The sequence below is a fragment of the Lissotriton helveticus genome, chromosome 1_2 (genome assembly GCF_964261635.1).
Source record: "Lissotriton helveticus chromosome 1_2, aLisHel1.1, whole genome shotgun sequence".
Taxonomy (NCBI): domain Eukaryota; kingdom Metazoa; phylum Chordata; class Amphibia; order Caudata; family Salamandridae; genus Lissotriton; species Lissotriton helveticus.
Window position 1 is genome coordinate 115,388,711 of NC_136058.1, and position 17,261 is coordinate 115,405,971.

General features: G+C 42.2%; 1 protein-coding gene across 2 annotated transcripts in view; it reads left to right on the top strand.

The window, feature by feature from the left end:
- The window catches only part of LOC144798777 (cytochrome P450 2J2-like), a 446,433-nt gene that overhangs the window by 423,373 nt on the left and 5,799 nt on the right, over positions 1 to 17,261 (top strand). Inside the window, exons 8-9 of one of the 2 annotated variants that reach the window (XM_078669823.1) lie at positions 4,556 to 4,694; positions 11,461 to 13,417. In XM_078669823.1, coding sequence (XP_078525949.1) covers positions 4,556 to 4,694; positions 11,461 to 11,642 — 321 coding nt within the window. In that variant the 3' untranslated portion in view covers positions 11,643 to 13,417. Of the gene's footprint in view, positions 1 to 4,555; positions 4,695 to 11,460; positions 13,418 to 17,261 lie in introns of those variants that run through there. The other variant, XM_078669831.1, reaches the window with a different exon arrangement.

A 17,261-nucleotide genomic window follows, 5' to 3' on the forward strand; every position in this document is an offset into this window, starting at 1 on the left:
GATGGTCCTCTTTTTCCCAGTTTCTAGCAATATTTCTTTTTGCCACCGCTGCCGCTAGCATCATCCATGTTCTGGTATATATGGCCCATTTTGTTGAGAAGTGCAAGTTTAACATGTCGGAGTTAGAGTACTTGGGTCATTTGATCATGGAAATGATATTCGACCCAAGTGTGCTTTGGTGTGTGCCATCAAATACCACACCCCCAAAACAAAAAGGAATTAGTGAAATTCCTGGGCATGGCTGAGTTTTATAATAAATCCATGCCCAGGTTTGCTGAGAGAACCATGTGTTTGAGGGCTTTGCTTGGCATGGACTTTTGTGGTGTAGATCTTGTGGGGAGAGTTTAATGACATGAAGGGAAGCTTGGAGGGTGTATCTGATTTAGCCTGTTATGACAATAGGGATGAGACACTGGTTATGACGGAGGCCAGTCAGGACAGGGTGATTCTTTTCATTTCAAGAGGCTTAAGGGATGCTGAGGTCAACTACTTGGTTGTGGGAAAAGAGCCATTTGGTTTTTATTGAGCCTTAAGGACGCTCATAAAGTTTCTTTGGGAACATACGTTCATGGTCAAAACAGATCACAAGCCTCTTAAAGAGTTTTCTCTAACAAAGGCATTTACTTAGTTTCCCATTGCATCTGTAAATCTGTGGTTTGCCTTCGGGAGTTTATTTTTGAGGTGTTGTATGTCCCTTGGGTATGGAACATTCAGGCTGACTGCTTCTCTAGTCTGTGTCACACACATGAGGAAGATAGTGTGAAGGACAGAGACCATTTTGCAGGGGAAGATTTTGATGAAGTGAAGGTGTAGCTGGTGACGGAGGGGGTCATCCAGAAGTCAGAATGGAAGAGAGAACTCCAGAATGATGAGGTGCTGCAGAAGGTAGTGGGACTGATTTTGGGTGGTTGGTGGTCCAAAGGAAGGTGTGACCAGGAGATTTTAGGGCATTGGCAAGTAAAAGACGAATTGTGTGTTGTCAACAGTTGATTGTTGAGAATAAGTTGGTTCCACCAGGTGATATCAGGAAGAGATTGGTGGACCATGCCCATGCTAGCCATATGGGCATTTAAAAAACAGAGGAGCAAGTTAGCGTGAACTACTAGTGGCCAGCAATGGACATGTGAATTGAAAGGGAACTAAGAAACTGTCTGGAGTGTGTAGAGCGATAAGGTACTTATATGCAGGACTTAGCCATGGTTGTAAGAGGAGAGGCAAATGGGCTTTGGGGTGACATAGCCATAGACATTTTAGGACCAATCAGGGTGAAGTCTTGTGATAGTATGTCATTGTTTGTATAGATATATATTTTGGGTGGCCAGAGATCAAGATCATAAACTCAGTGGAGTCCAGAGAAGTAATAACGTTTCTGGAGGAACTATTTGAGAGGGAGACTTTCCCCTCCTCTGTGCTCACCGATAATGGTGTCCAGTTAACCTCTGAAGTGGTGGAGACTTACTTGAAGGACAGAGGGGTCAAGCATAAGAAGGCAACATTGTGCCACCCTGAATCCAGTGGTCTCATAGAGTGCTTTACAAGATGCTTAAGGAAACCCTCAGGAGTCTTTGGTGTGTGGTGTGGAATGGGAGAATGAAATGAGAAGAAAGGTCCGTGAATATCGCTTAAGACCACACTCTACTACTGGGGTCCTACCCTTTCAGCTGTTCCTAGTTGTGAGACTATTCCAGGGAGGGTGATTGAAAGCAGGAGGAAAGTGGGTGATCAGGATGGTAATGTGGATGGGTGGAGAGAAAGAGAGAGAGCGTGAGAAGAAGGAGCAGAGGAAAAATAGAAGGGAAGCCGTCTAAATTCAGTCAACTGTTCAAACTAGTAAAACTGTTTAAAAATGCACTAAATAAGTGATCACAGGGTATGGAACCTTAACGAGGTAGCTAAATTCTACCCTGTGGAGAAGGATTAAGGAAGTTCATTGGATCCTATGTGTGAGGCGTGTCATAGCTCCTTGCAGGCTCCATTGGGGAATCAAAATGTGAGACCTCAATGGGTTCAGAGGAAGCCTGTGTGTCTATGAGTCTATGTTTCACAGAAGTCTTATGCGTGCCTTTTATTTGTGTGGTCATATGGTTGTTCTTGGTGAAACAACACAGCATTTGTTGCTTTATGACCATGTCTTTTGCTTGTTTATACTTAGCTTATTTTAATTTTCTAATATGATGGGGGTTTGCATTGGTTGAGGGATGGATGGGGTGTTCTGTATCCAGGTGATGATGTGAGATTCTGTAACCTGGCATCATCATCACCTCGAATGTAAGGGGCTCTGGAATGTTGGCGTGATGAAACGATGGGTGGAGACTGGAAAAGGTGGACCTGCCTTTGGCTGTCAATTTGGTTGGGGGCCTATGAAGATTCACCTAAAATAAACTTATTTGTTTGGATTACATGCTGACTCTACTGTGTATTTCACACATCTCGAACAGTAAACATAAACATGCCTTTTTCATTCCATACATACTATGTGAACAGTGGAGGCTAGATATAAACAGACGGGCATTCTTAGGGTCCTAGGAAGGATAACCAGTGTGTCTTGAACTTTATTTACTTGTTCAAGGGGTCATTGCTGAGTAAACATAATAAACCATATCTGTTTATTTATTGTAAAACTTGTATAGTTATTTATTGTACCACAATGCTTGTTACCCGTTTTTCAGAGTGTTTCTAGGTGTAAGTTTGAACAAAGGGTAGGTAGCGAATTATCATTCCCCACTGGACATTAGGCACAGTCAATATACTTTTTGTCAAAAAATTCCTATGGCTCTCAAGCAGGCAGATCAAACAGCAAGAACCCAGATATTTTCATTCACTGTAAAAACGTAGGTGATGTCTTTAATGTACTCAAACGTTGTAATCATCGAAAAAAATAATTTAAAAAAAGAATATTACCCATATGATGAAAGATATAAAATTATGGTGATGAGAGATTGCAACAAGCAACAAAGTAACAGAGGAATGCAACTAATCTCAGCCACTGTCCTTCACTCAGAGAAACATTCCACTTCATTATTCTTAGACCACTATTACTCTTTAGATAGAGACCAGCCATATACAATCAATCTTCTTCCTGCTCTGATAGGAATAGACCAGCCCAAACTGCCATGCGTAGTCTCTTCCAGATGGCATCAAAAGCAACCACAGACCAAGTTTGGCCTACTTTGGCCTCATCACTGAGCTGTAGTCCAATGGCACAGTGAGCATGAGGTACATGGCAGGTCTCTGCCTAGAGAGGCACAGTGGGCTATTAAAGAAGGACTGGAATGCTGACAGTGCCATTGCCAGTGGACAAGATTAATTCAAGCGACATTCCATCACTTAGTTTCTTGAGGATCGGAGGCTGCCATGCTTTGTCACTTATCTCTAAAATTAGCATTGAATTCTCAAAAGTGTAGCTCAATGGTAGTTGGGTGTCACTTGACATACCAATCAATGTTCAGTGATGTTGGTCAATGGCAGTAGCAAATACTGGCTATGCTGGAGAGTTTACCCAGCTTTAGAGACATTGGCTTGGATGTGGAAAAGATGTTGTTGGATTTGGATAGGGTTTATTGGAAGGCTTTGAGATAATATGGTGAATATTTATCCTTCCTATCCATGGTCCAAGTGTTATATAATGACTACAGGGCATGTACCTTTATATATTTAATATTTCACGAAAATAATTATTTGACAGGAAATCCATCTATCCTCCTTTTAATGTTTGCTCTAGTAATTTAGGTGTAAATGTGACATTCATGATACATGGGGAGGAGGCACTGATGTTGATTTGTATGTAGCTGTATTGATCTATCCTTGCTGAGGGGCATCTGAGTGCTGAACTTTGTTTGAGATCCCAGTGATACCAGTCTGATCATGTACAGTCAGGTTGGTAACAAAAGTACTTCTGTATGCAGAGGTAGTACTCCTTGAAGAGATTTGCTGTTAGTCATTAAAAAGACTCCAGGTTGCCAGTTTTTTGGATGTGCATTTCGAATCCCTCTGGTACTTCACTACAAAAGTCTGGATTTCAATCGAGCTTTGAGAGAATTAAGATGTTCCCTATTTTGCTCAAAGGAGGATACTAATTTCATAGGAAGTGATTGAAAAACTGCCTTTTTCAATTTCCACTCAAGATACTGATAATCGAAATGCAGTATTCTGTTGTCTAGAGTGGTCATCATAATTGTTCGTTTTTGCTATATATTTTTATAACAGAGTCAAAAGGCTTGGCTACCTGGATTGTTATAAATGGGTGTTGATTTGCAGTGTTTGGTGCTGAAAGGACATGTCCTAGTCATAAAAGTGTTTGTGCAGCAAAGTGTAATCTTACCACCTGTCCTCAAGCTCTCAAGAGTTTGTAACTAGAAGTAGCCAATTGAATAAGGCTTCGGTGTTTATAATGTACACCTTTTTCTTCCTACCACTGTCAAACATTCTCAGAAAAAGAGATCTCCCCCTCTGTCTATATACTGAAGTTCTGCAGTAGAGAATTTTCATTAGATGTTCTCCACCTCTGAAGAACAATTAAAGCCAGTATATTAAGTCATGTCTATTCAATCTTCAGGGAACTACTGTGCTGGCAAATATGGCATCGGTTCTGTACGATAAGAATGAGTGGAAAACCCCTGACATCTTTAACCCGGAACATTTCCTGGAAAATGGCGAATTTAAGAAGCGTGACGCTTTTCTGCCTTTCATGATTGGTAAGATGGAAATCATTAGTTTATGTGGTGAGTGGTAAAACGTGTACTATTCTGTGTTTTTCATGCATCTGTATGTCTCAGGGGGCATCTGGAATGATGAGAGAGAATGATGTAATACAATTTTGGTGTGTTGTCTGGAGTGCAAGCGGGGAGAGATTTGGAGTTAGAGGGAGGATGAAGCCTGTACAGGGGATAATTGCTTTTTCTGAAACCTAAACAAAAACATATCTCCTACCTTAGTAGTTCTAGACTATACTGTCTTCTAACTACAACACATGCCTTCACAATATAATGGCAATACATTATTGTTGCCAAAACATCTATCACGAAGTGGCAAATAATTAATTACAGTGCGATACAAGCGAAGTGAACTGTGTATAAGCAGTCACCAGTAGGACCTAATGTTCCATGTGTGAAACATCGTGTCCCAAAACACCTTTTGCAAAAATAACTTTTGCAAAAATTAACATAATTTTTCTATTTTAATAAATTGCGACCTATTTTAACCTCTGTTTTTAACTCTTTTGCTGCGAAGCCTTTCGCTGCCAAAAGGCTAAGCCCCTTTTTTGCTATTTGGGGTACTTCATGCTTACGCCTTCATAACTTTTCCACATAAGGTATTTAACCAAAATTTGTGTACTTTTTCCAGCAATAATGGGATGCTATAGGTACCCAGGGTTTTTGTATATATTTTGATGGAGCTGCATAAGAAAGCATATTTTCTTTCTAAAAATGTAATAAACAAAAGGTTTGGTCTACTAGCATCACAATCTAACCAGCTTTCCAGAGCAAGTACAGTTGCATGAAAAAAAAACTTTTATTTACCACAGTTTTTGCATTTTTTCTGAAATGTAGTTCATTTTTCTGAATCTTTGTGATTTCAGCCTACTTGGAATTTGTGGTGGAAACAGGTGCAAACCCCATGGGTGGGCCTGGAAATCTCTACATTTCCGAAATTTAGGCAACATTCTGAATTTAGCAAGGGTTAATATGTGTAGATGTCTCATGGATTTCTCAAAGATTGAAATATAAAAATAAGGAAAATTGATAAGGAAAAAAACACCTACTTAGGACAACATTTTCATCTGTAACTTTTGTCACAATGGCTGATTTACAAAATCAGTACACTGTTACGTCGGACGGACCTTTCTGTTCGTTGTGATATAAAAGGACTCTAGATTCTCTAAAAACATGTGATACCCAGAGCCAACTGAGCTGTGCCTAAGAGTGATTTTATATTGTGTACCGACTACATAGCAATTTTATGATGAAATGTTAACAATGAAAAATGGGTATGAAGGACACATATGTATTTCTGACCATACACAAAATTTTGAGTTTAGAAACAGTGAATATTTTTGCAGGGCCTTTTGCAGAGCTCCTTTCTTGCACACTGGCTTACATCTGGAAGGTACAGATGTACAGAAATCCAATTAATAATAACAAATGTTCTACTATTGTGCATTCCTACAACTCACCTGATAGAAACAGCACCCCACTTGTGTGGCAGGGCTTAGTGCCTATGACACAAAACACCCCAAAACGCAACCTGAAAACATCATATTTCACCCAGGAAAGTCAATGTTTTTGTTTGATTATAATTTAGGTAGCTGTTGATTTTGGGCCCTGACTCATCCGCTACCGAGGGAAACCTACTAATCCCAGACATTTGTGAAAACTAAACACCTGGGGGAGTCCAGTGTGGAGTGACTTCTTGGATTATCACAAAAATGTCTTACAGTGAAAAAAATGAAGCTATGCGTAGCAATTCTAATATTACCAAAAAAAAACAACACAGAATTCCACCAGTTATATGTAGATTACATAAGTATACATTCACAGCTTTCAGGCACTGCTTATGACATCACATATTATGAAACTAATGATAGCTGAAAACTACGGTGATGCATGTTATATTTGGGTTGTTTGTTATGTTATGTTATTTATTCTTTTGTATAGCGCAACGGTTACTCAAAAAGAGTGTCCCGGCGCTTTAGGTAAGGAGAACTACTTCACCATAACATAACACAATAAAAGAAGGGAATACAAGAACAAACACAATAAAAAGGGGCTACTGAGAGGCCTACTGGGTGAACAACCAGGTTTTAAGACCTCTCCTAAAATCAAGAAGACTAGTGGCCCCCCGAAGTGGGAGCGGAAGAGAGTTCCACATCTGTGGAGCCAGCAAGCCGAAGGAACGGCCACCCAGGCGCGCTCTCTTCACTCGGGGAACAACCGCCAAGAATAAAGATTCTGACCTCAAAGAGCGAGCCGGATGGTAAAAGGCAAGTCTCTTTTGGAGGTACTTTGCTCCCACCGTATGGAGAACCTTATAGGCCAGGGTCATAGCCTTAAAGGCAATCCGTTTGCGGATGGGTAGCCAGTGCAGCGTCAGCAATAGACCCGAAGCGCTGGCCCATCTATTGAGACCAAAGATGGCCCTGGCCGCCGCATTCTGCGCGACTTGGAGCCGCTGCAACAGGTACTCTGGTAAGCCCAGGTAAAGAATGTTGGCGTAATCTAACCTGGAGCCTATCAGAGCCTGCACGGTCAGCTTCCTGTGTTCTTCCGACAACAGAGGTAAGAACCTCCGCAGCATCTTTAATAAACCGAAACAGGTACCAGTCACCCCAAGGATCTGGGCTTTCATCGTCAGCCCCTTGTCCATCTTGACCCCCAAGTTTTTAGCCATTGGGGAGGAGCAAGACGGAGGGAACATATCGATGGGCCACCAGGCCTGCCAGCTGGGCTCCGTGTCGCACCCAAAGAAGAGTACCTCGGACTTATCGGAATTGCACTTGAGGCTGTTCAGTTGGAACCCTTTAAAAACAGCCCCAAGGCAATCCCGGATACTCTCCCCGTCAAAGTCTGCCCCTCTCTTACAAGAAAAGAGGAGCTGGGTGTCGTCGGCGTAAGATACGATCCGGGCACCAAACGACTCCGCCACCGCCGCCAAGGGGGTCATGAAGATGTTAAAGAGGGTCGGGCTCAATATAGAGCCCTGAGGGACCCCAACTCCCAAAGGCGGCATCACGTCGGTGTCAGGAGATGTCCAGACCGTTTGCCGGCGGCCAGCTAGAAAGGAAGAAAATCAGCTGAGCACCGTCCCCCGAAAGCCAATCTCATAGAGTCTTGCGAGAAGGCCATCATGGGGGACGGTGTCAAAAGCCGCTGACAAGTCCAACAACACCAGCATGACTTTGCCCCCGGTATCCAACACCCCTTTGATGGTTTCAGAAACCTCAAGGAGCGCGGTCTCGGTGCTGAGATTTGAACGGAAGCCAGACTGGGTGTCATGCAGGATCTCGTGGGTCTCCAAAAAGTTGGAGAGCACCGACTGAACGTGCTTCTCCAAAATTTTTACGAGAGCCGGCAGCAAAGAAATCGGCCTGTAGTTGGCTGGGACCTTCGGGTCAAGACCCGGTTTTTTAAGCAGCGGGATGACCATTGCCTGCTTCCAGGCTGGCGGAACCACTCCCTGACTCAACGAGAGATTCAGAAGAGGGTTCGCCAGAGGATTGATCACTTCCGCGATCTTACCCAACAGCTTGGCTGAGCAAGGGTCCAATGGCGACCCCGATTTCAAATTGCCCATAAGCACTAAGGAGGCCGGGGCTGACAGGGATGGAAACACAGCCAACGTGGTGCCATGCGAGGCCAGAGGGAACATGTCAACCTCAGATTTAAACGGCCTAGCAGATGCTCCGGATGGAAAGGAGTCCTGTATGAGTTTTATCTTGCTTGTAAAAAAACAAGCAAGGTCCACCGCCCAGGATTCTGAGGGCACCTCTTCCGATGTAATGGTCCGAGGAGAGATAAATTCTCTCACTATGGTGAAGATCTCCTTGCAGGAGTTGGAGGCCGCTTCAATCCTCCCTGCAAGATAGGCTTTTTTTCCAAGGCGAATGTCCCGATGGTAAGCCTTAACCACCGCCTTGTAGGTCAACCTGTCCACGCTATCATAGTGTGCCCGCCAGACCCTTTCGGCTACCTTACACTGCTGCCGCTTAGCCCACAGTGCAGTGGTAAACCAGGGGGCCGAAACCCGCTTAGATGTCAAGCGGGGGGGCAACACCGGGGCAAGGTCGTTAAGCCTATCGGAAAGCCATGCTTGCAGGGACTCCAAATCTCTCTCCAGCTCACCGGAGAGAAGACAGGGATCCAAGGCAGCCTGAGCCAACATCTCCGGAGTCACTCTGTTGAACGCTCTGAACGCTCGTCCCCTTTGCTGTGGCGCAGAGATGGACGACCTGGCAATGCCACTGATCACAAATTTGGCAAGCCGGTGATCAGACCACAGAACCGGGAGGATCTCATTCACCACAAGAGCGGATGTAGAAAAGACCTGGTCGAGAGTGTGCCCCTTAACATGAGTCGGCCCCTGCAAATAAGGGATAAGACCTAGCGGGGTCATAGCCTCGGAAAGCTTAATAGCAGCTGGGTCAAACGGATCGTCCATCCGAAAGTTGAAGTCCCCCGCTACTATACAATGTTCTGCTCGCAGGGCCAGTCCCAGCAAAACCGAGTCGAGATCTTCAAAGAACGTTCCAGGCGGGCCGGGAGGTCGATAGACTAATAATCCCTTCACTGATTGGTGCGGCGCTAGGGTGATCGAAAAAGCAAGCGATTCAGAGCCGCGGATATCCTCCGCAGGCAGAATGGTACACTTCGTGCCCTTCTTCACCACCAGTGCGACCCCTCCGCCCCTTCCCTTGGCTCTATCCTTCCTGAAGATGTTATAATCAGGCGGGATTGCCATCGCCACGTCAGGGTTAGAGGAATCTCCCCACCAAGTCTCAGTTAACATTAAACAGAGTGGCCTCTCTGTGTCGAGAAGCTCAAAAATATCTTGCGCATGACTGCACGCCGATCTGGTGTTTAACAGCATGCAGGAATACTCTGCGCCAGCGATGTTACTAATGGGGGCTGATGACAGTGCACGGTTGGGACGCCAACCACAACAGGGGCAGCGAAACTTACCTCTGTGGCGGCCGGGGAAGACAGAGCAGCAGCGGCTCTCACAATAATTAAGAGCACACAGCTCCTCAGACGTGTAGCGCAACATCGATGCACCAGCTTTGCACATGCTGGAAAGCAGAGCCCCACCCGCCGTCCCGAACGCCGCCGGGATGCTGACGGGCAGGACTCTGGCTTGACTCAGGCGTGAGTCAGGCGCCACCGCTGCGCGTCTCCGCTGCGCGAGGGGAGCGAGCTTTAAGTACAGCCTCCTCGTTCTCCACGCGGAGCACTAGAGCGCTGAGTCAGGTGGCGCGCTGCAAAGCAGCAGCCCCAATATGGCGGCCCGACTTCCTAACCACAATGATGCCGGTAACAGCACTCCGCTCTACTAGCGGTTGGGGGGCACAATTATGGTGCGAGTTTGTGGGCACAACATCTTACATATAACTCGTGATATTCAGTGGGTTTTATGGGTTTAAACATTTTTTGATTATTAGAAGACCTATATTTATCTCCCTGCAAATGTTTTTTGCTGTGAATTTCAAAGGTTTTTTAATGCAAGTTAAAATCTTACCACGTTACTTACGTATAAATCCACTTTAACCTTTGTTTTTCTCAGTAAATACATGTATATACACAAACATGTTAATTTAAAAAAAAAAGTTTTTAGAACTAATTAACCCTGGGCATAGGACTATGCTACGCTCGCAGAGCATGCGTAGTTTGTGCTACTATGCGCTACGTAAATTGTACGTAGCACAGTGCAAAAACGCATAGCGTAGCAGACATTTTTTCGCTTGCTCGCGGTCCTCAACGTCAAGTTGGCGACCGCCAGCGAGCAAAATCAACATCCCAGCAAGACTTTTTCCTCGTTCGGGATCAGCAACATCAAGTTGCCGATTTCGAGCGTGGAAAATAAACCTCCCAGCGAGATTCTCAAAGCGGGGAGGTCAGTTTTTAACTACCAGTCTGCGCTGAGAAAGCTGTCGCTCGGGTACAAATCAACTCAAGCGGCAGAAAACTACCACTTGCACTGTGCATGATACCGTTTGCAATGATTGCACAGTGCGGAGAAGCATCCGGCACTGTGCAATCAGTGCGAACAGCATTTTTCCTACCACACTACGCCGTTCGCTTAGCTTGCGTAGTGTGAAGTGCACTTTGCGTAGCTACCGTAGCGCTACTACGCAAACTACGCCCAGAGTTAGAACTAATTACAATTAGCCAACATTTTGCTTTTTTTAAAGAATGCTCTATTAAACTTATATAAGATGTTAAGGGATAACAAAGTTATTGTAAAATATGTTTTTTTGTAAATTAGGTTATCACCTGCTACATCCTAGGCCTGGACTATTTAACCCTACTAGGCATGACCCTGACACTTCCATGGTAGTGTCCTTCACTAATAATTAGTTGGTGAAATAACACACGTTTCTTGAGTACCTGACTGTGTCTCCTCTCCTACTCCATGCAAACCCTCTCCTCCTGAACTGTCCAAAAAGCTAATACATTGGGTCGCTGGCATATACCTTTGTGGCTGTCACTATTTGCAAATGTGTTACTTTTTCCACTATGACTGTTCAGCTCACAAAGATTTAATGAACATATGCATTTCATAACAGTAATAAGGAATGGGACTGTGAATAATTATATATGAAAATGAACACTATATGGCAAGCAATGCATGTGGTGATTATAGAAGCAGAATTATTGTCGAATATATAAAAACAGTTGAATAAGGATGCCATATCCCTAGCCACACTATTTTTATCTTTCGCTGAATTGTATTTTGTCTGCTTATTTTTAGGAAACCGTGTCTGTCTTGGAGAACAGTTGGCGAAAATGGAGCTCTTCCTCTACTTCACCACTCTTCTCCAAAGGTTCAGCTTTAAGGCACCCAAGGATGTCCAATTAATTGTTTCTAAATTCACACTTGGAATCACACTATCTCCACTTCCTTACAAGATTTGTGCTATTCCTCGCTACTAAAGGCATTGAAATTTATCTATTCAATCATTTATTTTTTATGATATTGCACCTTGAATCTCAGTGAAGAGTTCCGGAGTTCAACTGTTTGTCTTGATATCAGAGGTATACTCATCAATGTAAAGAGGTTAAAAAGTTTGTGAATTTAAAATTGTCCTATCAGAATATTTATAACCAGAACAATGCAAATAGAAAAGAATATATGTTAACTGATTAGCCCATTACATTTTATTATAATAAAATCCAAATAATATGTATTTAGACCAAATGATTTATATGCTTTTGTAACAGCTGAGAAAATTGAAAAAAATATATTTTAGAAATATTCCACATAGTAAATTTTAGATACAAATACAAATATCTCTCAATTTTGAAACCATTGCTTCACCCTGCTAATCATAAAATCAATCAAATTACCTTTGAAGTGTTTCTGATAATCTTAATCCTTGCTCGCTTAACTGCGCAATTATCTGGTACCTCCTCTAACTGGTAAAGAACAGGCATTGTTCTTAAAAAAGGGCTATCACTTTAAAAAATGTCAGTAGTTGACTTATAGTGCTGTATTTGGTGTATGTGTGTATAAATATTAGCGAGCTAAAAATATAGGGCTTCATTATGATGGCGGTCGGACTTTGGTCCGACCGGCATCGTTTTGGAAATGGGACTGGCCGACTGCCTGTGGGTGGTTCCGCCATATGACATAGGATGTGATCGCCTTCAAGGCAGTCGCAATCTGTATTTTTTGTATTGGGGCGTGTACTGTGGGCTGCAGTATAGAGGATACACTCTGTAAATACCCCTGCTCTATGTGGCAGGCACCATGTGGTGCCTACCACATAGTGCAGGGATAAGTAGGGGGCACCATAGGTGCCCCGGAGGGCCCATGTCAAATGGCCAGAGGAGAAGTGTGGCCCGCCACGGGTCCCCAGTGTGCCTTTCTGCCTGATTTTTCATGGCAGGTTAACCGGTAAGGGACATTGTAATCTCTACGGCGTTGCCTGAGCAGGCACCGCCACAGTTGTAGGGATACAAGTCCCTCCGACGGACCAATTGGCTCCTTGAGCCTGTCGGATCCGCGGCGGTTGGTCTTTCTGACAAGGCATCATCTTCAGGACAATAGAATTATACATTGTAGTCTTGATAGTAATATGCTGCTCCTTTTTACATTTACTATGGCAGGAGTTATAATTGAGTCTCACATAATTCTGTGAGGCGCGCGGGCCTTCACAATTTAATTATAAAAGGTTGGTCGGCCAACAGCCAGGGTACCAGTTCCACTTAAGTCTCAGAGCGTCCCTGCGCAATAGCGTGTGTTTGGACGTCAGCCGGTGGAAAATGCACAATCGCATTTATTGTGGTAGTGGTGAGCCCGATTGCTTCATCTACTTCCGTGTTTCCTGAGAGACACGGAAGTAGATGAAATAGAATTTCAAAACAACATTGAGTAACAATGCTGAGTACCACCCAATTTTTTTGTATTCATTGATATAACTTGACAAATTAAATCTCCTGAGGAAATATAAGTTACTGTGATTTGTTGGACTGGACATATGAGACAGCAAGGAATAAACATTAAAAGGCAGTAGGGCACTGTAGTATTGGTGGTATGTAGAATTCAGTGTTGTTTCACATGTAGAGCTCTTAGTTTAGAATAATTTGTTACATTCCATGTTTCAAATATAAATGTTAGGCCATAGAATGGTATACTCATTCTTGTCCTGTACCTGGAGCTGTTACGTTATTGCTGATGGGGTGGTAATAAAGGGTTTACTTCTGGATATCTACTGTCTTCATCCTTTAACAAAGTTACTACAGAATTTTGGCTATGATTTGGGATTGTTATCAATTCCTGAACCCACGTATCTGAAGGAGTCCCTTTTACCGGTTTACTTTCAAGGAACTTTATGACATGCTGCCCTCTGGAAATGTGTTCTACCTCTACGTGGAAGGGGCGTTTTCAAGATTTTTTTTTAAGTGACCAGAAATGTTTTCAATATATTCCTATGTGACCTGAGGAACGCAACACCTGGGAAAAGTCTGCTGTGAGTCATTAGAAGCGACCTCATCAGGCAGTTAAGTTGTTTTTCTTTAGATTCCCCCTCCTTGTGCTACCCTTCAAATTCCAGAGCAAGCATCTTACTTTTGAAATCCCCATTCTCTACATGCCTCTCACGTTGCTGGACTTGCCATGAGAAGGTTCACGCTATCCTGGCAATCTACTTGTTCTGGTGTTCTTCATTTTGTAAGCACTTTGCATTCTGGGATGAGATCTACGAAACAATGTGAAGCTTCTACGAGGTCACGCTTCGTAACCCATACGGGCCTCCATTTTGTTTGTTTTATGTACGGAGTTTCTTTGCTGTCCGGGCCATAATTTTTTTTTTCTCCCTGTCATAGTTTCAAACAGTGCAGTTTTAACAGAATTTTCTGAACACAGCAAGTATTTTTTATTATTAATTTATTTAGTGATTTTCTCAATTTAAAAAATAAAATACAGTAACTTCAAATTACCATTTTACCTTTCTTTCCCACAGAAGGTAGTTCTTCTACAGTCAGCAATCCAAACAACACCAATGTGTGAATAATTTGAAAAAAAAAATAATTTCTCACCTATCCTGGTGCCCCTGTAGTTAAATAGGCAGAATGGAAGGAATATATTTAATTACATTGCCACACATCATTGCGTTAGTAAAGAAAGCTGAGTTGTCAGAAAGAAGTGCAAAAGCAAATTTTCAAAGGGTGACATTCTCTCTGTTAACAAAATTTCTATTGGAAAAATGGGCAAAAACTGCAACACCAGGAATATTTTGGATTGCGTCTTCATTAACAAATATTCTAGCAAAGATAGCGAACGATCAGGGGAAGTCTACTGTATTTGCGTGCTATCAATGTGGTAGTATTGTACATAATGCCAGATCAGAAAAATGTCCAGCTAAGTCAGTGAAATGCTTAGAGTGTTGTATTATCGGACATTTTGAGACAGTATGTAAGAAAAAAAGGAAGAAAACCAAGCAAATTAACTTGCCTCACGGAAAATGATTCAGATTCTTCTAGAGATGACTCAGAGGATTCCAAAGGGTTACATTCTAGCAAGGGAATTAAATATCAATGGGTATGCTAAAAGTAAATCATTGTGTATTATTAACTTTGGAGGTATCCCTTTGCAGGTTGCTGCCGAATCAGGATCGCCATGTAAGATTATAGCCCGCTCAGTATGGGAAAACATTTTTTAATGCAATTGGTCCACACCTTGAGCCGACTGATGTGAATCCTGAAAGTTTTACTGATGAAAAATAGACTTCATGGGGTTTCTACTTGTTTTTGAATTGAAAGGGATGGAAGCTATGTGCAAGCTCTATGTAACAGCTGATGGTCCTTCAGTTTTAGGTTGGAAGAACCGAAAGGGCTTTGCACATTATTCTTGACCCCAATAGTTTGACCAGGTTTTAGTTGCTGGGGGGAGAGAGAACACCAAAGAGTGGGTTTTGAACGTGTTTCAAAGTGTTTCCAGTGGTAAAGTTGTTAAACTCAAGGTGTTCACTCACCTCATTAGGGTTAAGCCTTCTTCTATTCCAAAAATACATAAAGTACGCAATGTTCCTATAATTGTGAGAGATGAGGTTAAATTGGAGCTTAAAAAGATACAGGATGATGGCATTACTGAACCTATAGAAGCTTCCGAGTGGATTTCTCCATTGGTGATTGCTAGACGATCCAATAGCAAAATGTGCTCATGTGAGGATCTCAGAAGTTTAAATGAAAACATAGTAGTGGATCAGTTTCCCCTACCAAGAATGTATTAAATACTTTCGCTAACCAGGGTGCTGAGTAGTTTTCCACCATCGACCTTTCCTTGGTATATCAGTAGATCGTTTTACATTCATTGTGCAGAAATGTAACTTCTTTCTGGTAGTTTCTAGTTTTGCCGCATGTTTTTTGGTTTGTCCTCTGCAGCCGCAGTAATTCAAAGAATATTGTCATAACTTTTTGGTGATATGCCTAGAATTGTGTTTTTTCAGAATCCTCATCATGGGTTGTGACAGACATGAATGTGATGAGAGATTAAGGATGGTTTTAAATGTGCTGACTCAAAAATGATTACCTGCAGAAGTATTCAAGTACAAGTTTGCTGGACGGAAAGTTGTTTACTTAGGACATGAAGTTAGTAGCAAAGGAATAAAACCTAAAGATAAATTAGTCAATGCAATTGTTAACGCACCATCTCCCAAATCCAATGATGATCCAAGGTCATTTTTGGGTTTGGCAGAGTTTTATTCCAAATTTGTTGAAAAAGTCTCAGAAAAAACTCATACCATGAGAGCTTTGCTTAAAAACAAGGCAAATTTTGTATGGTCTTGTGAGTGTCAACAAGCATTAAAAAAAATTAAGGAGGCAATCAATAAAGCACCTAATTTTCAGGGTTTTGATCCTATTGCAAGCACCATTGTAACCACAGATGCTAGCAGAAAAGGTGTGTCCAGACACAAATTGACGAAAACAAGAAAGATGTTGTCATTGCTTTCGCTTCCAGATCATTCCCCCCACGGAGGAAAAGTACTCTGTAATTGAAAGTGACATTTTGGCATGTGTGTGGGTGTTTGATCATTTTAAAAACATGTTATGGGGTAGGCAATTTATTTTAAGGTGTGTCCATAAACCTCTTACAAAATTATTAACCAATGAATGTTTGTTTAGGGCAACTGCCATGATTGCTAGACTTTCTATGCAATTGCAATATTTCAGGTATGTTGTTGAATATGTTCCAGAAGTAAAAAGTTTTACCAAACATTTTTTAAGCCGAATGTTGATAAAAATTCATGGAATGAGTATTCTGTAGCTAGTGTTTCTCAAGTGACTATGTTGCCAGGTAACATAGACCAGGATGAATGGTTGAATGCTGAAAACAAAGAAGCTATTTTAGTAGAGGTGAAATCTAAGGTGATTAATGGTTGCTGTATTATAGGGAAAATACATTTGGCTCAGTTAAGAGGTTTTTGGGAAGTCAGAGATGAATTGTGTATGAACATTTTCTATTGAGGGGTAAAAGAATTGTTCCTCCCAGGACATTGAGAGAGAGAATTATACACCTCTGCCATGAAGGACATTCAGGTATTTCCCACACCAAACAAAGACTCAAATATCAGTATTGATGGCCTGGAGTTGACATTTCTGCTGAAAGGTTTGTGAGAACGTCTGTAAGTTGCGAAGTTGCTGACAATTCCTTTAAAACCTTTAATTCTCTGTTAGGTGCGTTATGTTGCCCAGATTTGCCATGGCAGTATGTAGCTTTAAATTTCATGGGACCTATTATTTGGCATGACGGTGCTATCAAGTACATTATTGCATTATGTGATATGTTTTGTAGATGGTTTTAATTGAGTGTTGTAGAGAAAGTTGACACCAAAGTAGTTACCAAGGGCCGGATGTAGGTAATTCTCATTTTCCGATTCTTAAATACCGACTCATACCGAATCGGTATTTCAGAATCGGAAAATGGTATGTAGGTAAAAGATCCGTAAAACTTACCGATTCGGAATGACTCGGTATCTGATTTCGGTATTTACCGATTCGGTAAATTCCTAAATGATAAATTCCGAATCGGTAAAACCCATTCATTCCTAT